This window comes from Monodelphis domestica, chromosome 2 (assembly GCF_027887165.1).
Source record: "Monodelphis domestica isolate mMonDom1 chromosome 2, mMonDom1.pri, whole genome shotgun sequence".
NCBI classification, from domain to species: domain Eukaryota; kingdom Metazoa; phylum Chordata; class Mammalia; order Didelphimorphia; family Didelphidae; genus Monodelphis; species Monodelphis domestica.
This window is the reverse complement of record NC_077228.1, coordinates 459,447,248-459,470,071: the sequence shown is the minus strand read 5'-3', so window position 1 is coordinate 459,470,071 and position 22,824 is coordinate 459,447,248. Positions and strand designations below refer to the sequence as shown.

The 22,824-nt window shown below is 35.4% G+C and overlaps 1 protein-coding gene across 4 annotated transcripts in view; it reads right to left on the bottom strand.

Moving 5' to 3' along the window:
- Positions 1–22,824, bottom strand: part of ABCD3 (ATP binding cassette subfamily D member 3) — a 130,721-nt gene that overhangs the window by 71,950 nt on the left and 35,947 nt on the right. For all 4 annotated transcript variants that reach the window (XM_056819110.1, XM_056819111.1, XM_007485000.3 and 1 more), the window contains one exon: positions 8,918–8,954. In XM_056819110.1, coding sequence (XP_056675088.1) covers positions 8,918–8,954 — 37 coding nt within the window. The remainder of the gene's footprint in view (positions 1–8,917; positions 8,955–22,824) is intronic.

Sequence of the window (22,824 nt, the reverse complement as noted above, 5' to 3'; positions counted from 1 at the left end):
TATTCTCAGTGGTCTTAGCCTCATGTGCATTGAAGGTTCTTGGTGAATTTCTTCAGCATCTCCTGGGAATTTCGGCTTACTAAATAAGGCTTTGGATTCTGGTGAGATCGCTTTCGGATTCACATTTGTGGTCTGAAGACATTAGGATCAAAATCAGGGTATCTGCAGCCAGTCAGTGCTTTCTGTCCCTTTATCTATATTTTTCTACTTTCACTCTTTCCACTTCTCTGTAAATGAAGCTGCTAGAAGTCATTTTGACTTAAGCTGTAATATTTTTAAATCGGCGACCACAATATCTTATATAATTCAGGAGAAATAAGAGAATCAAAAATTAAATTCTGGAAATGCAATCACAACTGATTCTAATGAGGTTAGAAGGCTGGATAGAAAGCTTTACAAAACTATATATAAACCATGGAGGGCAGGAGTTGGGGGTGGGGGGTGGGGTGGAGACACTAAAGAGGTCTGGCAACCAAAGACTACAGCATAAGCAAAGACCCTCTGAGACTGGTATAAGGAAAAACATTAACTGTTTCAATAAATGTTAAAAGTTAACAAAAAGATTTCTTATTTTCAAATACTGAAAGCAAGAAGAATATCAAGAAATGGATACAAAATCTGCCTGGGATTGATGAAAGAACTATGATATTCATACTATTAAGACCAGTGAGACTATCTGGTAAAATCTAGACTGTATTATTCAAGAAATGGTCCATGTGCACTTGGAATTGAATCACATGTTGCAGAATAGGTTCCTATTCACTTGTGGAATGGGCTACATGGCCTCTCAGGTTCCTTCTGCTTTATCAGATTCTGCTATATCAGTAGCAGTATCTTCCTGATATATAAAGCAGGAAGAAAAGGAAAATTGAAGCTAAGCAGAGAAAAAGATGACTCACTGTCTCTTTGGAGGGGCAAATAAACAAGTTGATCGAGTTAGTTTCATTGAATATCCAAAGGCAACCAAAAATAATTACACATAGAGAGCTGGTCACCTTGTAATCAAGATAAAGTGTAGGTAAAAAAGACCATCAGGAAGTAGTTATTGCAGCTTAAGCACCAATATCTTTTTCAGAGACTGAGCAGGTAGAAAATTCCTATATAGACTGCAGTCAGTCTCTATAGCTCAATATCCACTGAATTCAATGATGGGTATGGAGAAAAGCAAAAAATAAGATGGATATTTGGGTTCAGGATTAAGAAAAATCATATCTATATTATCAATACCTTCATCAAAGAACTTAAAAAGTGATGAATATAGCAAGCACAAAATAATATCACAACAATTAAATTTCTAATAGATTAAACGTCTGAAAATGATTAAAAATTACTGACACAGAAGTCAACTTTTGAAAAAAAAAAAACAAAATTCATAAAGATGAAGATGAGAAGAAAGCATATAATTATGCCAGCTTTAACCTTACCTATTCAAAAAAGCCATGGAAATGAAGAAACTGACTCCAATATACACTAAGACATTCAATCAGTGCAAATAACTTCCAACAGCCCAGGAATTCTGTTGGCCAGAAAACACTTGTATCTCTTGCCAAGAAGAAAGAGATGGTAAATAAAAGGCAATGCTAGTTTAAAATAGTAATTTGTATAACTCATGGAGGGAAATGAAAGAATATTTTAAGTACTGCCTCAAAAGAAGGAAAAATGAGTTTAAGAATCCTGGTAACATGATAATCTCTGAAAAATCAAAATTGGAGGTGACCCCCCCCCCAAAAATGAGCAGACATAATTATACTGTAAAAAATAAACAATGATGATGTGTATGCAAAGCAACAAAAAGTTTAAGAGATCGGGGGCAGCTGGGTAGCTCAGTGGATTGAGAACCAGGCCTAGAGACGGGAGGTCCTAGGTTCAAATCCGGCCTCAGCCACTTCCTAGCTGTGTGACCCTGGGCAAGTCACTTGACCCCCATTGCCTAGCCCTTACCACTCTTCTGCCTTGGAGCCAATACACAGTATTGACTCCAAGACGGAAGGTAAGGGTTTATTAAAAAAAAAAAAGTATAAGAGATCATCCATGGAAAATATATAAACAGAAGGAAAAAAAAAGCAGTCACATAACAAAGAGGAATAATAGCCAAGCTAATGCTGAAAACACTTCTCCTAATGCACAGGGTGGCCGGCCCCCTTCAACACAGATTTTTGGAAGGGAATAAATAAGAGTTGGATAAGATGAAAGGGTGTTCATGGTTTAAAAACTTGCAAACTGTACTACTGGAAGGATATCTACTAAAAGTATTAAATTATGAGTTTGGGAAAAGACTGTTTATAGCATTTATCCTCAAAAAATTTGGTTGGACTTATCATTGAAAGAAAAAGAAAGAAAGACATAAAGGTGCTAGGGACTTAAAGAGCTATATAGCAAGTTTCAATTTTTAAAAAATATTAAGTTCATTAAAAGCAATGACTTTTTCCTTTTTATCCTCTCATCTCTAAAAACCTGGCACAGAACTAAAAGCATATATTTAACAAGTGATTCATAATTCAAGGCGAAAAAGCCAAAAGTACTTAAGTACCTTTAACTGAGAATAGACACTGGCTGCTAGATAACATTTAGACCCTTTTTCTATTTCATAAATAAATGGCAATATTTACTAATGATAGCACAAAAATAGTCTTCTTAAAGCACATTCCTGAAACAAAGGTAGCAATAAAAAAAATGTCCCTCTAAATTCCTTCACAAATCTGTTTCTATGATTTTATAATTCATATAGTAGGAATGAATTCATGAAAGTGCAAAATATCAGGTTGAATCTATTCAGCACAATCAACATATGTCTGAAATGTTCTCAACAAAAGTGTAAGCCTCATCTTATAAAAATTTTACTGTTTTATTTCCTAGAAATGCAGAATAAACTATTGGGAAACTATGGGGAAAAGTGAAATTATAGAATAGCAAATTTTAAGAAAAAACACTATCAGACCTTGTCCTCAGAAAACCACAGACACACACTATGTTTTATATGTTTACTGTTGAACTCAAGCAAATACAGACTAACGATAAAGGCTATAACAGAACCTGCAACTGAACAATCCTCACATAAATTAAAGAAAAGAAACAGTAAAGAGGAGAGAGGAAGCAGGAGGGAGAGCAAACTCTTGTCATAAAGTACCATTTGAAAGACTTCAAAGGTGAAAATGTACCCCTCAAAAAAAAAGTTCAAAGAATAAAGAATAGGAAGTGATGTCTAATTCAAAAACTAATCTGCCAAGAAGTACTCTAATCCAAGCTAACTAAAGATTAAAAATAGGGTCAAGAAGTAGGAACAAATAAAGAAACACTACATTTACTTTAATCTTAAGAAAACAGCAAAAGAAAATAATCAAATCCAGAATGGAATGAAAGTAAAATGAGGTAAGTAACATTCCAAGGCTCAAGAACCATTTTATAGAGCTTTGTTGAAGGAAAACACTGAATGAACAAAATTAATTCCCTACAGTTCAACAAAACCATGGACAAATAGAAATGGGACTATTTATAGTCAGAGCATAAAATGTTTTATTCTGAACTTGCTTTCCTCTGCCATTAAGAATAAAGAAGACCCTCTCAATCATTCCATTTTTACAGAGCCCAGTGAGTAGTCATTTGCAAAGATGATAAAATAGAGCTATGGGTGGTATATGGCTAACATGATATTTAACAATTATAGTTCCATTCATCTTACTATGTGGTAGACAACTTTGAGGAAGAAGCACTAGAAGGTTAAAAAAAATCTGCAAATATTACAGAATACAAGCTTCATTTGGGTAATAAGCCCTTCATTTCAGATGTAAATATTTGCAGTAATAACTGTATTTCTGTCATTCACATATAAATATGATGCTATTCAAATGAAATCTAGTTTTGACATACAGAAAGAAATTTTTGATAGATAACTGGAAGAAGGAAATACAGGTCTATCCTCACAAAGAAATCAAAGAAAGAGGAAAAGGAAACACATGTACAAAAATTTATAGCAGCTCTTTTCATGGAGGCAAGAACTAGAAACTAATAGGGTACCCATTATTGGGGAATGGCTAAACAAATTCTGTCACTGAATGTAATGGAATATTCTTGTGCCATAAAAAATAATAAAAGATAGTTTCAAAGAAATCTGAGAACACTCGTATGAACTAAAAACTCCCTCTTCTCCCCTTCACCTCATCTCACATCACTCAGACACATTCTGTCACTATTTCCATCTTCACCTCTAGATCACAGGAAGAGGAAGCCCTTCTCTATGACAAAACAAACCCATCTATATGCACATGACTGATTCTATAACATCCCAACTTCTCCAACATATTGTTTCCTCTCTCATCCCTAAGATCTTATTTATCTTCCATCTCTCCCAGTTCACTGGCTGCTTCCTGTCTATAAAAATGTCTATGTTGCTCATAAAATCTTCACCTGATACATCCATCTATCTACATATCATTCAATCTCACTCATCACTTCAGTGATCAATTTCTTTTTTTTTTATTCTAAAATATTTTTCCAGGTTTACATGATTCATTTTCTTTCCCTCCCCTCTTCCCATCCCACTCCCAGAGCCAACAAGCAATTCCACTAAGTTGTACAAATGTTACAGTAACCAAATTCTTTGAGAAAACCATCTACAATCAATGCTTCCAATTCCCTTTTTTCTCACTCCTTAAACTTTCTTTGGCCTGGTTCCTGGTTTCACCATTCAAGCAAAACTGCTGTCTTCAAAGTTATTGTGGATCTCTTAATGAAAAAAATGGCTTTTAATGGCTTTTTTCTTAATGCTCATTTTTCAATTCTGTATTCTTCAATGCTGTCAATCAATCATCCTCTTCTCTTTGATACTCTTTCTTTTCTAGATTATCCTAATACTATTCACTCTGGTTCTCTTCCTACCTATACACTCAGTCCTCTGTTTCCTCCACTGGATCTTTGTCCAGGTCACAGCCATTAAGTGAGGTGTCCCAGAGCTCCAAAGATTCTAGACCCACTCCTTTTCTCTCTATAGGCACCTGAACTTATGATCTCATTAGGACTCATGAATTCAATTATTATCTCTACAATACTGATACTCAAATCTATGTATCCAGCCCAAATCTCTCTCTGCTGATCTCCACTGTCCCATCTCCAACTGACTAGTGGATGTCTAAATTATCCTCTAGACATCTTAAACTCAACTAATTATCTTTCTCAAAACATCTCCCCTCTCCCTTTCCAAACTTCTTATTACTATCATCACTATCTTCCTGGTCACCCAGGCTCACAATCTAGGTATGATCCACACCACCACTCTCTCTCATCCCCAACTCTAACCTTTCACAATATCCTGGCACTTTTACCTTTGTAACATCTCTTGATTGTGCTTCTATATCACTGCTGGCATTGCCACTGTGGATTATACTGCCTTCCTCAAGTCTCTCTTCACTACAATCCACCCTCACAGCTATCAAAGTGATCTTCCTAAAGTACAAATCTGATCAAGTCATTTTATCCACTTAATCAACTCCAGTGACTCTTACTTCTAGGATCAAGCATAAAATCCTTTGTTTGGCATTTAAAATCATTTATAATATACACACACCCCTTTCCCCTGGTCTTGTTATAATTACATACACACTCTCTCTCTCTCTCTCTCTGTTCTATTGGCAATGGCTTCCTTGCTATTCATCAAACAAGATGTTCCATCTCCAAACTCCAGATATTTCCACTGGCTATTCCCCATGCCTGGAAGGCTTCCCTGCCTCCTCATCTCTGCCTCCTAGCTTTCTTCAAATCTCAGCAAAAATCCTGTTTTATACAAGAACTTTTTCCTTTATAATGCAAGTTCCCTCCCTCTTTTGATTATCTCTAATTTATCTTGCTTGAACACAGATATTTAAAAGCTGTCTCCCCATCAGACTGTAAGTTCCTTGGGAACAGGGACTATCCTAACCTTTCTCTGTATCCCCAGCACTTAGCACAGTGCCAGGCAATAATCAATATTTAAAATGTTTATTGACTGACTTTAAGAAATTGTAGTGCTCTTAATACCCTCAAGGTTTTCCCTGAAATAAATTTCATCTTTTAACACCAATAATCTTTATGACATATCAATCTCCAAAAAATTAACTAAGGGTTACCCAAAGGTTAATGGAAAGAAATATGGTTGAGTAATGCTACTAAAACAACAATTATGCAGCAAAAGTTGTACAAAGGCTTTTTATTACCAGAGAAATGTTGAAAAGGAGGGGGGAAAGTCATATAGCAAGAGTGATAGATGGTTATCAGGTTAAGAGACCTAGAAGAAAGAACTCAGAATATTAGGTAGTCACACCATGGAGAATTTATTAGAGGACCCAGACAGAAGTTACACAGTATGAGAGATGTGGATGGATGATAATCTGTATCAAGGGAAAGAAAATCTACCTTAATGAGTTTGCAGATGCATGGAAGTATCAAATTATGCTAATATTACACTTCATTAACACACTTTAATGGATCAAGGTAACTACTACTTCATAGTGTAATAGGTGGGTTCAAAACTACTAACTCTCTATAGATATAGATATAGATATAGATATAGATATAGATATAGATATAGATAATAACAGGTTTATTTACCTAAAGGGAGGAGGGAGAAATGGAATAAGGGAATACCTAACTTCTAACCCAAAACAGAGCTTAAACCCCTTATACACTTCTATAATTATTCTAAAATAAATTCTTAAAGAAGTAATTAAGGTTAAGGGGGCTTGGTAGGAACAAGGACAAGGGCCTTGAAAGAATCTCACAACCAGGAATCCTCTTTGAGTCAAGCAGTAATTCCAGTAACAGCTCTGTTGAAATCCACTTGAGAGTAGCAGCAGCAACACCAACAGCAGCAAGGACAGGCAGAATATCAAGAAAGCCAAAGAAGAGGGAATCACTGGTTCTCTGGGTCTACCCCAGAAATACCAGACAGAAACCCATTTGGCTCTCCTGACTGCTAGAGAAAAGCAGCAGCCTCTCTCTTCTAGAGTTCACCAACTGCTCTCAGAAACTGCCTCTGTGCTCAGTTTCCCGGCTCCTAAGAGTTCTGTGTGGAATGTTGGTTTGCAGGATTTCTTGCTGTCAATTTGCCCCTGCTAAAATCCTTTAATACAATAGGTATCACTATGACTTAGTGGGATATGACTCATTACTGGAATATTACAAAGCTTATCTTTTTCCAAAACAAGATCAGAGGCTCACTGATAGATTTCAAGCAGTTTAGACATTTGTGGGGAAAAAAATACAACTGAATTTTCACTAATCTTTAACTGAAACTTAGCACTTCCTTTTATTATGTATGTAAGCCACAAATATTTGTCATGGAGATATGTGGTTAAAGTACATTATAGATATCCTGCTAAAAGAAAGAGTTATTGAACATCTCAAAGTTGTCTTTTATACTTTGACAATCAGTTTTTCTTAGGCAGACAGGAACCTAACTAATCAAATAATCTTATTATTTAATGGGCATAATTCCTTATATAAAATAATGAAGAATCTGATTTGCACCCTAGACTTTAGAAGAACATATTTCAAAAAGTAAAGAGCATGGCTAAGTACTATACCACAGCCTCAGATTGTATAAGGAAGTCTTTTTGGAGGTTTTCAATTTCAATTCTAACAAAGAAGAAAAAGGATACCTGATTAAAGAAAATTAATACGATTTCACAGGGAAAACAACTAAAGATAAAAAAAAGCATATGGAAGATGGATGCAAGGCTAGGTATCGGAAGATGATTGTTAAAGACTGGAATGATCCTGTAGGACTATTAGGCAGGTTTAAAACCCCAAATAAACTGAAGCTTAAAAAGACTAAAAAGGCTAAAGAAAACAAAAGGGACTTTTAGGTATGCTGGGGGGAAAAGGTATTCAGGAAAAAACTTGAAACCTTTTGTGTGGAAAAATAAATAATACAGTTGACCTTGGAAGGCAAAACTACTAAACTCTTATTTTGCTCATCTTTCCTCTGCCAACAATAAAACTGGCTAACAAAAAATTAAAACTAAAAATAAGTTAAAAGATGCTAAAGGAGGACTTAGTTTCCCTAAATGAACTCAAGTCACCAGATTTGGAAAAACTACATGAGGAGACCAAAAAAATTGCAAACTGATACAACTGGATAGAATCTGAGTTTCAAAAGAGAATGAGAGAAGAAAACAGAAGAGATAATAAAAACTTAAAATGACATTTCCAAAGTTAGTAATAACATAAATCCTTCAAACTACATACGAGTGAAAGCAATGCTAATTTATGGCAAAAAAAACCCACAAGAGGTAATATTAAAGGGATGGTTAGTAAACATTTGGAAATAAAATCAGTGATCATTAAGAACCAGCATGGATTAATTAAGAACAAGACATTTGACAAAAATTCTCATGGAATCCTCAAGGACAGCAAGGAAATAAACTAGATTACAATGTAATTCAAGTGGGGAATTCAGATGGCTCAACTGAAAGACTGGTAATTAATGGATCAATATCAGTCTGGAGGGAGAACTCCAGTAGAGTACCCCAAGAATCTATCCTTGCTCTTGTTCTGTTAAACACTGACATCATACTAATCAAATTTGCAAATGACATAAAGCTTTTAATTCAGTTGTCAAATATTTAAAGGACTGCCATCTGGAAAAGGAATAAAATTTAGCTGTGTTGTTCCAGAAAGGAGAACTGAAACTAATCAGTACAAGTCAGAGAAATGGACTTGAATTCAACCTAGGAAAAACTTTCTAATGATTTGAGCTATCCAAGAATGTAATATGCCTCAATTTCACAACTACAAGAAATAATCAAACAAATGTTAGACAGACAGCAATCTGTCAGGGATGCTATCTCCAGGGATTCCTATACTAGAAGGGAAATTCCTTCATTTTAAGTTTGTTTTTAAAAATTTCTTAACACAAGTTACCTCAAAGAAAATATTAAAGAATTACCTCATTGCTCTGTAATGGTGGTTTTCCACTTTTCTTACTGCAGAGGAAAAAAAAAAGAGAAGGGTTATTTTATTGTTGTTGTTTTTTAAGTTTTACTGATAGTTTTGTTTTTAAAACATTTAAGGAATACTCTCCCTTTGAGAACTCATAACAAAATAAAACCAATAATACAATGATCTTATATTTCTGAAGCACCCAATCCATCTCAATTTTTATTTTTTAACAAAAATCTATTTTCTCTCCCTTCTACTTTCACACTTCAATTAGTTTATGAAAGACTTCAAATTTTTTTGTTTTTATAATGTTAATGTTATGGTACTAATTATTCTTCTGATTCTACATACTTCACTCTAAATATATAAGCTTTTTCCATATCTCTGAAATCATGTTTTCTTTTTTCCCCTTTTCTTTTGTTTTATTGATGTGGATTATTTTTACATTACAGACATTTATAGACTACTTCCAATTCATAAGATGTCTCAAGACAAATAATACTACTAAGTCCATCTGAAAGGCCATGAAACATTTTCTGCACCTGTAGCACCCTTCCCAACTTTAATTTTTAAAGTCAATTAAAAAATGTTTTTCTCTCCCCAATGCTATTTTAAAATATATATAGTACACATGCATTTGTGCATAAACACACAAACACATAAAACTGTGGCTATCCATTAGAAGTGTAAACCTTAAAATTTCTTAGACTTATGAATGTTGGAAATTTCACCATTGGGAAATTTCATACTGGAAAAATTTCCTACTGATAGTCTATTGGAATGTTAACCCCCTTGGCATGGGAGGGTCTTTCTCCTCCCTACTTAAGATTACTTTAGAACAGAAATCTTTTGCTGAACAATGGAAAGGGCTTTGACCTATACTTAAGCATAGAACAGGAAGTTCTTTGAGTCATGATTGATTTTAGAATTGATACAATAGAGATACTTGGAATGACAGAACCAGGTCTTAGAACTTACAATCTCCACCCTACTTAGTGTAAAAGGATTTAGGAAGGGCTGCAGGAAAGATCAAGATTTAATTATTTGAAAATATGACCTTCAACAGACATGTGCAAAGGGGGGCAGACCTCTGGGCGGTCCTGGGTTAAGCTAGAGCCACCATTGGCACAGGGGAGACATGGACAGTGATTGGTAGATGTGAGAACTGAGGGGAGGGGACTTAGATTGTTGACTTAAAGATAGTGGGGTCTGAGGACAGAGGAGGAGTTTTTTGCTCTGAGAGGTTTTACTCTGGGAGTTTTTTGCTCTGAGAGGTCTTGCTCTAAAGGAGGCTGGAGGTGGAGACCCCTGAGACTGTTTCTCCATTTTGGTCACGTGAGTGATAGGGACTGATCTCCTTTCTTTGCCTCAGCTATCTAAGGGCTTGAGCCTTTGGCCTCTCCCCTCTCTCCCTCTCCCCCTCTCCCTCTCTCTCTCTCTAATACCTTTCTTCCTCCTGTTTGTAATTAAAAACTCCATAAAAGGTTGACTGCTGACTTGAGTTTTCATTTAGGAATTACATAGATGAATTCCTCGGCGACCTTAAATTAATATATACCAGTCTTTTAAAGTGATTTCGATATCACAGAAGGTGATGAATTTAGAGTAGAAAATAAGCCATATATATGTGTGTGTGTGTGTGTGTGTGTGTGTGTGTGTGTGTTTGTATGTGTATAGATATATTTGTATATAACCACTGAATTTCTTTTGCTTGACTATACATACTGATTTTAAATAAAAATAAACCACATCATCTACTATCCTCATCTTACTATAATGAAAATTAATTTTTGATACAAAACCATGAGAGTAATCAAGGGTTATAATCAATTTTGCCCATCATTAATATTTCTACCTGAGTTTCCATGAATCTTAAATGTTATTTTACTTGATATTATCTCCAGAGATATCAAATAAAATAAAATCCTGATTCTGAATTTCACCTCTTTTCTCACTCACACACATGAACATATACTGAATTCCCTTGTTTTTCTGTCATTGCTGACATATTCCCTTTGTCTAGAATACTCTCCCTTCCCCAATTCACTCAGTAAATATCTGCCCATTCTTTAATGCAGCTAGATGACACAGTGGATAGAGACGGGCCTAAAGTCAGGAAAGACTCACTTACAGGTTGTATGCCCCACCACCACCACCACCACCCCATCCAGGCTCTTTTAATACTCTTAACCTTGTCTGCCTCAGTTCCTTAACTGTAAAATGAGCTAGAGAAGAAAATGACAACCACTCCAGTATCTTGCCAAGAAAATCCCAAATGAGGTCATGAAGAATCAGATACAACTGAAGACAACTAACCAATAGAATTCAGCTCTTCCAGGAAGGTTACCCTTATCTTCCTGGTTGGTAAATTTTTCCTTTAAACTTCACCCCCCCAAAAAAATGCTTATAATGTTATAGTTATGTTGTTGTCTTATTGTCACACTAGATTATAAATTCCTTGACAGCAAGGATTGTCTTGTCTAAACTTCTATTTCCCAGGAAAGGGCTCTAAGCAGGTGTTCCCATCAAGTAACTGGTAGTCTTCTTATCACTGCCCTTCCACAATAGCCACAACAGAAAATATCCACAGCAAATGGAGAAATGAAGAACCAAGAAAAACAGAAAATGTTTTAAGTGAGTTTGATTCTCTTCTTATAGAGCCAATCTTAGTTTCCAAAGCTCTCTTCTTACATGTCCACAACACTGACTTATAGAAGAAACAGAAACAAGGCAGAAGCTAGAATAACACTTGTTTATTTATTGAAAGGGGCTTTGTATCAAAAAATAATTCTGATTATACTAACAAGATGAGGATAAGAGATGATGATGTTTATTTTTATTTAAAATTTATTGCCTTAAAATACCCAGATATTTAATATATTTTATACAAATATTTTATTTATACTTTTTCCCTTCCTTCCCTCCCCCATTACAAAAGGTATCACTTCACAAAAAGATATGTATATATAATAATAAAACTGTTTTACTTATTTCTATTTATTGGTTCTTTCTCTGGAGGTGGACATACACAAGGTATTCTACAAACAATATTTCTGTTACTATATATAATGTTCTCTTGGTTCTGCTCATTTCACTCTTCATAATTTCATGTAGGTATTTGAATAGTGCTTTTTTTCCGTTCTAATTAACTTGCTTGTCATTTCTTATGGCATAGTAGTATTTCATCACAATCATATGCCACAATTTGTTTAGCCACTCCCTAACTGATGGGCATCCCGTCAATTTGCAGTTCTTTGACACCACAAAAAGAACTGTTAAAAATATTTTAGAGCATATAGGTTCTTTTTCTTTTTCTCTGAACACCATAGGAAATAAACCTAATATTAGTACTGCTGTTTCAAAAGGTACAGAGTTTTATAACTTGGGGGCATAATTCCATATTGCTGTCCAAAAAAACTGAATCAGTTCACAGTTCCACTGACAGTTCATGTGTCCCCATTTTTCCACATCCCCTTCCAATGTTTGTCATTCTACCCTTTCATCATCTGAATCAACCCAATAGGTGTGAGATGTTATCTTCATTGTTTTGATTTACAATTCTCTAATCAATAATGACTTGTCTGTTCTGTTCCACTGATCTACTCTACTATTTCTTAGCTGGTGCCAGATAGTTTTTTATAATTACTGTTTTATAACAGAGTTTAAAATCTGGTACTACTGGCCCTTCTTCCTTTACATTTTTTCATTAATTCCTTTGATATTCTTGACCTTCTGATATGGTTTGATATTAACTTTTTCCATGAAATTCCTCTTTGGCCATATCCACTTTTTTCACTGTAAATAATTTAAATAGTTGCAAACAAAAGCAAAATTAATGGGGTTCTGTGCCAATAATGTCATATGTAATCAAGTTCAAATCCGTTTCAATTGGTGTGAAATATCAAGTAAGAGTATAATCAGCCAACTATCACCATTACTTGAGTAGGCTGATGACATAAATGAGTTGTATCTTCATATTGCTTGCTACATATGATTAGATTCCCTAAATGAAGGCTGGGGAAAGATGTCTTATCTCTACTAGCCACAATTCTCTGACAATTTAGTCCAACCAGTAGTGAGGAGCTACTGGGTCAGCTCAGTAAGCTTCAGGAAAAGAGATCCTTAGTGCAGAACAGTGGTTTCCAAAGGTGTTTTTTTTTTAAATTAAAAAAAAATGTTGGGCTCTCCAAATATGCCTTTTCATAAAGTACTTTACACAAATAATTTTTCTTAAGTTGTATTTTATTCAAATAAAGTTTAAGAATTCATTACATCTACAGGAACACAAAGATCTTAAAGACTGACATGTTAAGTGATTGATAAAATCTCTACAATGTTCATATTCACAACACGTTCACAACAAAATTGCAATGCAAAAGATCAACTTGGTTTTGAGGGCACAAGATTTCTCAAAACAGATCACTGATATTGCTGATTATAATCCTTTTCAAACACTAATCAGAGGGCAGCTAGGTGGCTAAATGGATAGAGCATGGCCTCTGGAGTGGGGGGTGGGGTGATGGGAGGGCAGTGTTCAAATCTGGAAAAAATCAGAAATCCCAGGGAATTGGATACAGGCTTTGGAAGAACTCAAAATGCAATTCAAAACACAATTAAGAGAGGCTGAAGACAATTGGGAAAAGAACTTAAAAACTAAGATAAGTCATCTGGAAACAGAGGCACTTGAACTAAAACAAGAAAATAGTGTCTTGAAAGCCAAAATGAACCAGCTGGAAAATGAGGCAAAGGAGATGAAAGATGAGGTGAAGAAGATGAAAGATGACCTCCAAAGAAAATCCGACCAAAAGACTAAGGATGAAATCCAGTCTTTAAGAACCAGAATACAACAACTAGAATCAAGTGACCTCACAAGGCAGCAGGACACTATAAAACAAAGACAAAAGAATGAAAAAGTTGAGGAAAGTATGAAGCATCTCATTCACAAAACAGAGGATTTAGAAAATCATTCAAGGAGAGACAATTTAAGAATCAGTGGCCTACCAGAAGACCACGATAAAAGAAAAAGCCTGGACATTATATTACAGGAAATTATTAAAGAAAACTGCTCCAATATCCTAGAACAAGAGGGAAAAGTGGAGATTGATAGAATCCACAGATCACCTCCTATACTTAATCCCCAACTGACAACACCCAGGAATGTTATAGCCAAATTCAAGAACTATCAGACCAAAGAAAAGATATTACAAGCTGCCAAGAAGAAGTCATTCAGATACCAAGGAACCACAGTGAGGATAACTCAGGATCTGGCTGCATCCACACTGAAAAAAAGAAAGGCATGGAATACGATATTCTGGAAAGCAAGAGACCTAGGTCTATAACCAAGAATCAACTACCCAGAAAAACTGACTATATTCTTACAGGGGAAAGTATGGTCATTCAACAAAACAGAAGAATTTCAAGAATTTGTAAAGAAAAGACCAGACCTGAACAGAAAATTTGATGTCCAAGCACAGAACTCAAGAGAATCATCAAAAAGTAATTAAAAAAGAGGTGAAAAAAGAGAAACAAAACAAAAAAAAATTTTTAAGAGACTCAATAAGTTAAAATGATATGTAACCCTATAAGAAAAGAGGTCATTGGTAACTCTTAAAAACTGTTATTACCTGGGCAACAAAAAGAAGTACACTTAGAGGGAACAGTGACAAACTGTATAGGATGAAAGGACAAGACATGAATAGGTATATAGATATATGAATGCAAAAATACATACACATGAGTACGCATATATATATATACACATATATATATATATAACTAGAGCTTAAAAATAGGTTAATATTAAAAGAAATGGGAAAAGAAACAAATGGGGGTAAATGTATATGTCATAAAGAAGCTCATGGTGGGAGGGGAGAAAACATCAATACACTGGAAGGGTAAAGAGGTCTGAGACAGGAAATACCCAACTTTTACGTGCTTTGAAATTGACTCAAAGAGGGAACAACAATCCAATCCATTGGGGGCAGAAAATAGATTTGCGCCTTATAGGGGAGTAGAAGGGTAACATATGGTCTGGTGGGGAGTGAAGCAGTACAAGAGAGGGAGGGGGTGGGGGGTTAATTTTAGAAAGACTACAGGGAAAATAAGGGGGGGATAACTAGAGGGGGGGTAGAAAGGGAAGTAAAATAAGGGTGGGAACGAGGGGAACTGTTTAAAAGCAAACATTGGTGTAGAAGGAAATAGTGAAAGAAGAAAAGGCAGGAACAGGAACAGAAATACTTAGAGTCACAAAATGTAAAATAAACAATTTTGACTACATCAAATCAAGAAGTTTTTGAACAAACAAAACCAATGTAACTAAAATCAGAAGGGAAGCAACAAATTGGGAAACAATCTTCATAAAAACCTCTGACAAAGGTCTAATTACTCAAATTTACGAAGAGCTAAATCAATTGTACAAAAAAAATCAAGCCATTCTCCAATTGATAAATGGGTTAGGGACATGAACAGGCAGTTCTCAACCAAAGAAATCAAAACCATTAATAAGCACATGAAAAAGTGCTCTACATCTCTTAAAATCAGAGAGATGCAAATCAAAACAACTCTGAGGTATCACCTCACACCTAGCAGATTGGCTAACATGACAGCTATGGAAAGTAATGAATGCTGGAGGGGATGTGGCAAAGTAGGGACACTAATTCATTGCTGGTGGAGTTGTGAATTAATCCAACCATTCTGGAGGGCAATTTGGAACTATGCCCAAAGGGTGCTAAAAGACTGTCTGCCCTTTGATCCAGCCATAGCACTGCTGGGTTTGTACCCCAAAGAGATAATAAGGAAAAAGACTTGTACAAGAATATTCATAGCAGCTCTCTTTGTGGTGGCCAAAAATTGGAAAATGAGGGGATGCCCTTCAATTGGGAAATGGCTAAACAAATTGTAGTATATGTTGGTGATGGAATACTATTGTGCTAAAAGGAATAATAAAGTAGAGGAATTCCATGGAGTCTGGAACAACCTCCAGGAAGTGATGCAGAGCAAAAGGAGCAGAACCAGGAAAACATTGTACACAGAGACTGATAACACTGTGGTACAATGGAAGGTAATGGACTTCTCCATTACTGTCAATGCAGTGTCCCTGAACAATCTTCAGGGATCTAAAAAACACTATCCACAAGCAGAGGATAAACTGTGGGAGTAAAAACACCGATGAAAAGCAACTGTTTGACTACAGGGGTGGAGGGAATGTGACTGAGGAGAGACTCTAAATGAGCACTCTAATGCAAATACCAACAACATGGAAATGGGTTCGAATCAAGAACACGTGATACCCAGTGGAATAGCACGTCGGTTATGGGAGAGGTGGGGGGAGGGGAGGAGGGAAGAAAAGAAAATAATCTTTGTTTCCAATGAATAATGTTTGGAAATGACCAAATAAAATAATGTTAAAAAAAATAAAATTTAAAAAAAAATTAAAAAAAAGGAATCAATCAACAAATGTTTATTAAGCACTTACAATGTGCCAGGCATTGTGCTAAATGATAGAAAATGCAAAATCGTATCTACCTTCAAAGAGCTTACATTCTAATGGCAGAGACAACATGGAGGTAGGTGTGGGAGGGAATCACAGGGAGGTATTTCTAAGGTATTTAGGACTAGGAAAGCCTGGTCCAGAAGGTGGCATTTAATCTGAATCTTGAAGGAAGTGAGGGATTTTAAAGTTGGAGGCAAAGAGAAATACAGGCACACCTCATTTTACTTTGATTCCTCTTTATTGTACTATCTGCTATGTTTCGTTTTTTACAAATTGAAGCTTTTGACTCTGCAACAAGCAAATCTACTGGTGCCATTTTTTTTGGCAGCATGTACTCATATTGAATCTGTCACGTTTTGTTAATTCTCACAATATTTTAAGCATTTTTATTATTACTATAACTATTATGATTATCTGTGATCTTTGATGTTACTGTTGTAATTGTTTGGGGACCCCATGAACCATGCCCATATGAGATAGCAAACTTAATTGATAAATATTGAATGTATTCTGACTGTTCCACTTACTAGCCATTCCTGTCTCTTTCTCCCTTCTCCTTGGGCCTCCCTATTCCCAACACAACATTACTGAACTCAGGCCAATTAATAACCCTACAATGGCCTCTAAATGTTCAAGTGAAAGGAAGTGTCAAAAGTGGCAAATTGTATTGTTGTCTTATTTTAAGAAATTGCCAGCCACACCAACCTTCAGCAACCACCACCCTTCTTAGTCAGCAGCCATCAGCATTGAAGACCCTCCACCACCAAAAAGTCTTGAAACTTGCTGAAGGCTCAGAAGATGATTAGCATTTTTTAGCAAGAAATTATTTTTAAATTAAGGCATGTACTTTTTTTTAGCCATAATATGACTGAACTCTTACTAGATTGTAGTATGTTTACACTACTTAACTTTTATATACACTGGGAAACAAAAAAAAAAATTCATGTGACTCAATTTATTATGGTAATTGATTTATTGGAGCTGACCTCTCAATATCTCTTCAGTATGTCTGTATCATTTAGGCATAAGGGACACAAGCCAGTGCAAACAAGGAAATGGAATAAAATGCCCAGTGAGAAACAGCAAGTAGGTCAGTTATGGCTACACAGAGTGCCAGGAGAAGTGTGAAAGTAGAGGTAGGAAAGGCAGAAAAGAGCCAGGCTATAAAGAGCTTACATCCAATGGAGGAGTTTGCATTTTGTTTTTGATTCTAAAGGTAATGTGGTTTAAGTTAGGGAGAAGGGGTGGGGGTGCCATGGTAAGACCTGTGCTTTGAGAATATCACTCTGCTAGCTCTGGGAAGGTTTGAAATCTGACTCAGTAAGAGTAACTTGGAGTACAAGGCTATAGTCAAGGTGAGATGTGATAAGGGCCAGAACTAGAGTAGTGGTCCAATATAAGGAAGGAAGAAACTATAAGAGATGGTACAGAGAACAGATACAGAAAGAACTGGCAACTGAACTAAAAGGTGAGGTGAGAGTGAGGAGTCTAGGATCATACTGGGCTTGCTAACAAGGGTATATAAAAGGGCTGTGGTATGCTAGACAATAAAAGGGCATTAAAAGCTTTTTAATAACTTGGCTCCAGTCTATCTTTGCAGATGGACAATACATTATCCCTAACATTCTATATTCTTCTCACCTCATGGGATCGGGGATTTAAAGCTGAATTAGGAATTAAAGATCCGATCTAAGTCTCACATTTTACAGATGAGGAAACTGAGGTCCAGACTAATTAAATAACAGTTCAAAAAGGGGAAGGGTGAGGATTCAAACTTAGGCCTTTTGTTTCTAAATCCAAACCTCATTTCATTGTATTATGTGGCCTCCCACCTCCTAACCCTTGGAATCCAGTTTCTTTCCTTAAGGCTAAATTCAAATGCCTTTTCTTTCAAGACTCCTTTCTAGATTCCCCTAATTGGTAAATTCTTTCAGTTACTTTGCATTTATTTTTTACATACTTTTTAAATTGATTTGGCTGTTTTATGTTTTTGTTCTCTTGCCCTTTCCCCCCCCCCCAAAGAATTCAAGCTTCTAAAGGCCAGTCTATTTCATTTTAAGTCTATGTCTCCCAAAGCCTACAATGTAGCAGCAGAAAGTAGGTATATATTTGTTAGGTGAATAATTGATATTTACTAATACCTGAATAACTGGTGAAGATGAATACTAGTTTCATAGTCTAAAAAATTCCAGCAGATTTAAAAAGAACTCTCTGTTCTAAATTGACTAAAAAACTAAATAAATAAAAATAAAATAAAAAAGAATTATTCTCTGGACTTTCGAGATAACATGGCTGCAGCCTAGATGCAGTACTCTTCCTCTCCTCTTCACCCACCAATATAAACTACCTCAAAAGGCGAAAAGAAAAGAAAAGAAAAGAAAAGAAAAGAAAAGAAAAGAAAAGAAAAGAAAAGAAAAGAAAAGAAAAGAAAAGAAAAGAAAAGAAAAGAAAATTCATATGAACAAAGGGACTCTAGAGTAGGGCTCAACATTGACAGTGTATGGGATTTGGGAATTTCCACATTATAAGGGGGTGAAATAGCTTCCACCAAAATGCGAACTGATCAATCCTCTCCCACCCCACCTACAGAGCCACAGTCAGAGTAAGTGCGTAAGAATCAGTGAGTGAGCGAGGGGCACCTCTAGAGCAAGAAAGGGGCACTTCTAGGTCCTTGACAGCTGACTAAAACCACCAAAGACCTACCCCTGAGAGCAGCTAGACCTGAGAACCCAGCAGGCTGAAGAGCTCAGACCTAGGACACCCATGTGGAGATAGTGCAGAGAAGGGTAGTAAACAGGAGAAGCTGCAGAAATTCCAGAGGGGGCCTCAGACAAAAGCTGTGCTACTTGGCTCCATACACAGAGAGCCTAGCCTCCTCACTCAGACTTCTGACTGGAAAGGGAAGGAAAAACCACCATAGGGATGGCAAATAATGCCCAGAAAAACAAACTTCCCAATACCAAGAAAAACAAGAAGAAGGTATTGACCCTTGATAATTTTTATGGAGGAAAATTCAAGACTACTGAGGAAATAGCAAAAGAGGACATAAAAATGAATGTATCCAAACCTTCCCAAAAAAATGGAAATTGGCCACAAGCTCTAGAAGAATTTAAGTCAAAGATTATAAAAAATATGGAAGGATTTTTGGCAAAAAAAAGAAGTGGGAAATAGTTCAAAAAGAAAATAACGGTTTAAAGGACAGGAACTCCCAGTTGTAGAAAGAGCTGGAAGCCATAAAAAAGAGGAACAGACCAAATCAAAAAGGAAAACCAAAAGATTATAGCAGAAAGACCAGAATTAGGCAATTGGAAGCCAATAACCTTGCAAAACAGCAAGAATTAATAAAGCAAAGTCAAAAGACTGACAAAAATAGAAGAAAAGATAAAATATCTCACGGACAAGATGACAGATCAGGAAAACCAGGCTCAAAGAGACAATTTGAAAATCATGAGTCTACCTGAAAAACCAGAAATAAACAGAAATCTTGACATCATACTACAAGAAATTATACAAGAAAACTGCTGTGATATTCTTGAACAAGGGGGAAAAATAGACATCGAAAGAGTTCATAGAACATCCTCTACACTAAATCTTCAAAAGACAATCCCCAGGAATGTAATTACCAAATTCAAGAGTTTCCAAGTTAAGGAGAAATTTTTACAAGAAGTGAAAAATAAACAATTCAGATATCAAGGAGGACCAATTAGGATTACACAAGATCTGGCAGCTTCCACAATAAAGGACCGCAAAGCTTGGAATATAATATTCAGAAAGGCAAGAGAATTGGGTCATCAACCAAGAATCACTTATCCTTCAAAACTGACTATATACTTCCAGGGGAAAGTATGGGCATTTAACAAAATGGAAGATTTCCAAGCATTTGCTAAGAAAATACCAGAACTAAGTGTAAAGTTTGATATCCAAATATAAACATCAAGAGAAACAAGAAAAGGTAAATAAGAAATAGAGGGGAAAGGGGAAAAATTGTTTTATTTAAATTTTCATCTTTAAGGGCTTCAATAAGATAAAATTGTTTATGTTAAAATATGGAAAAATGTTATTTATAACTCTCAAAAGTTATATTCACTATTATAGTAATTAGAAGAATCATTCACAGTTAGAAATTATAGTAATAAGTGGTATAAGATGATATACAAAAAAAAGAAAAGAAAAAAGGAGGGGATAATAGAAGATGGCACCAAGAGAAATGTGAAGGAATAAGATATCTCTATCACACAAAGAGGCACATGGAAAGGGGAGGGGAAGAATACTATACTAAGGAGAGGAAGAGTGCTAATAGGTAATACTTAAACCTTACTCTAAGTGAAATCAATTCTGACAGGGAAGAGCATCTAGATCCATTGAGGTATTGAATTCAACTTACACTACAGGGAAAGTGAGAAGGGAAAACCAAAGGAGAAGAGTAGGGCAGAGGGGTCCAAAAATGGGGGAAAAAGAGGGACACAGAACTTAATAGACCTTTTAAAAAAGGGAACAAAAAAGGAGGTGGCAGAAAGGGAAGCATAATAAGGGCAGGGATTAGGGGGACTAATTAAAAGCAAACCAGTTTTAAAAGGATATAGTGAAAGAAGAAACGGCAGAATTAGGAGAGGATATCAAAATGTTTGGGGAATACACAAGTGACAATCGTAACTTTGAATGTGAATGGGATGAACTCACCCATAAAATGAGAGCAAATAGAGTGAATTAGAAACCAAAATCCTATCATATGTCATCTACAAGAAACACACATGAGGCGGGTAGATACTCACAAGGTTAGAATTAAAGGTTGGAGAAAATCTATTGGGTCTAAACTGAGAGAAAGAAAGCTGGAGTTGCAATCTTGATAACTGACAAAGCCAAAGTAAAAATAGGCCTGATTAAAAGGGATAGGGAAGGTAACTACATCCTGATAAAAGGCAGTATAGACAATGAGGAAATATCAGTTCTCAACATGTATGCACTATATATATGGAGATTTTGAACCTTAGACTTCAATCCCCAGAAGTCCTTTGTATTTCGCAGAATTCCCTATAACCTCTCCTGAGTCTCCATGTTGGCAAGATCACATTATTGGTGTTTAACTGGCAATAACACCTCCCACACTCTCTTCCTTTACAATGATGCATCAAGTATAGTGGAAAGCTAAATGTGGGGATTATAAATGGGCTAATCAACCATGGGCATGTGGTTTTATTTTGTATCCTCTTTATTCCTTGATTTCTAATGATCCTTAATAAAACTCATAAAATATAAATTTTTTTATTATTAGAACTATAATTTAATTTTTACAGCACCAAATGTCATAGCATCCAAATTTCTAAAGGAGAAACTAGGAGTTGAAGGAGGAAATAGATAGTAAAACTATACTAGTAAGAGACCTGAACTTTCCTCTATCAAATCTAGATAAATCAAAACAAAAACTAAATGAGAAAGGGGTAGGAGATGTGAATGAAATCTTAGAAAAATTAGAGTTAATAGATATATGGAGAAATATAAATAGGGACAAAAAGGAATACACCTTTTTTTCAGCAGCACGTGGTACATTCACAAAGATTGACCACATACTAGGGCATAAAAATGACAAAATGCAAAAATAATCAATGCAACTTTTTCAGATCATAATGCAATAAAAAAATAATAATTAATAAAGGTACATGGAGAGAAAAATAAAAAATTCATTAGAAATTAAATAATATGATTCTCCAAAATCTTTTAAAGAACAAATCATAGAAACAATTAATAATTTCATTGAAGAAATTTATGATGAGACATTCCTTCAAAATCTATGGGATGCAGCCAAAGCAGTACTCAGGGGGAAATTTATAGTCTTGAGTTCATATATTAACAAATTAAGGAAGACAGAGGTCAATGAATTGGACATGGAATTCAACAAACTTGAAAGTGAACAAATTAAAAATCCCCAAATGAAAACTAAATTAGAGATCCTAAAAAGTAAAGAAGAAATTAATAAAGACAAAGGTGAAAGAACAATTGAATTAATAAATATGACTAGAAGCTGGTATTTTGAAAAAACAAATAAAATAGACCTAGTACTGGTCAATCTAATTTAAAAAAGGAAAGAAGAAAACAAAATTGACCGTATCCAGGATGAAAAGGGAGACCTCACCTCTAATGAAGAGGAAATTAAAGCAATCATTAAAAACTATTTTACCCAATTATATGGCAACAAATATGGCAATCTAGGTGATATGGATGAATATTTACAAAAAATACAAATTGCCTAGAGTAACAGAAGAAGAAATAGAATACTTAAATAATCCTGTATCAGAGAAAGAAATTGAACATGCCATCAAAGAATTCCCTAAGAAAAAATTCCCAGGGCCTGATAGATTCACAAGTGAATTCTATCAAACATTCAAAGAATAACTAATCCCAATACAATACAAACTATTTGACAT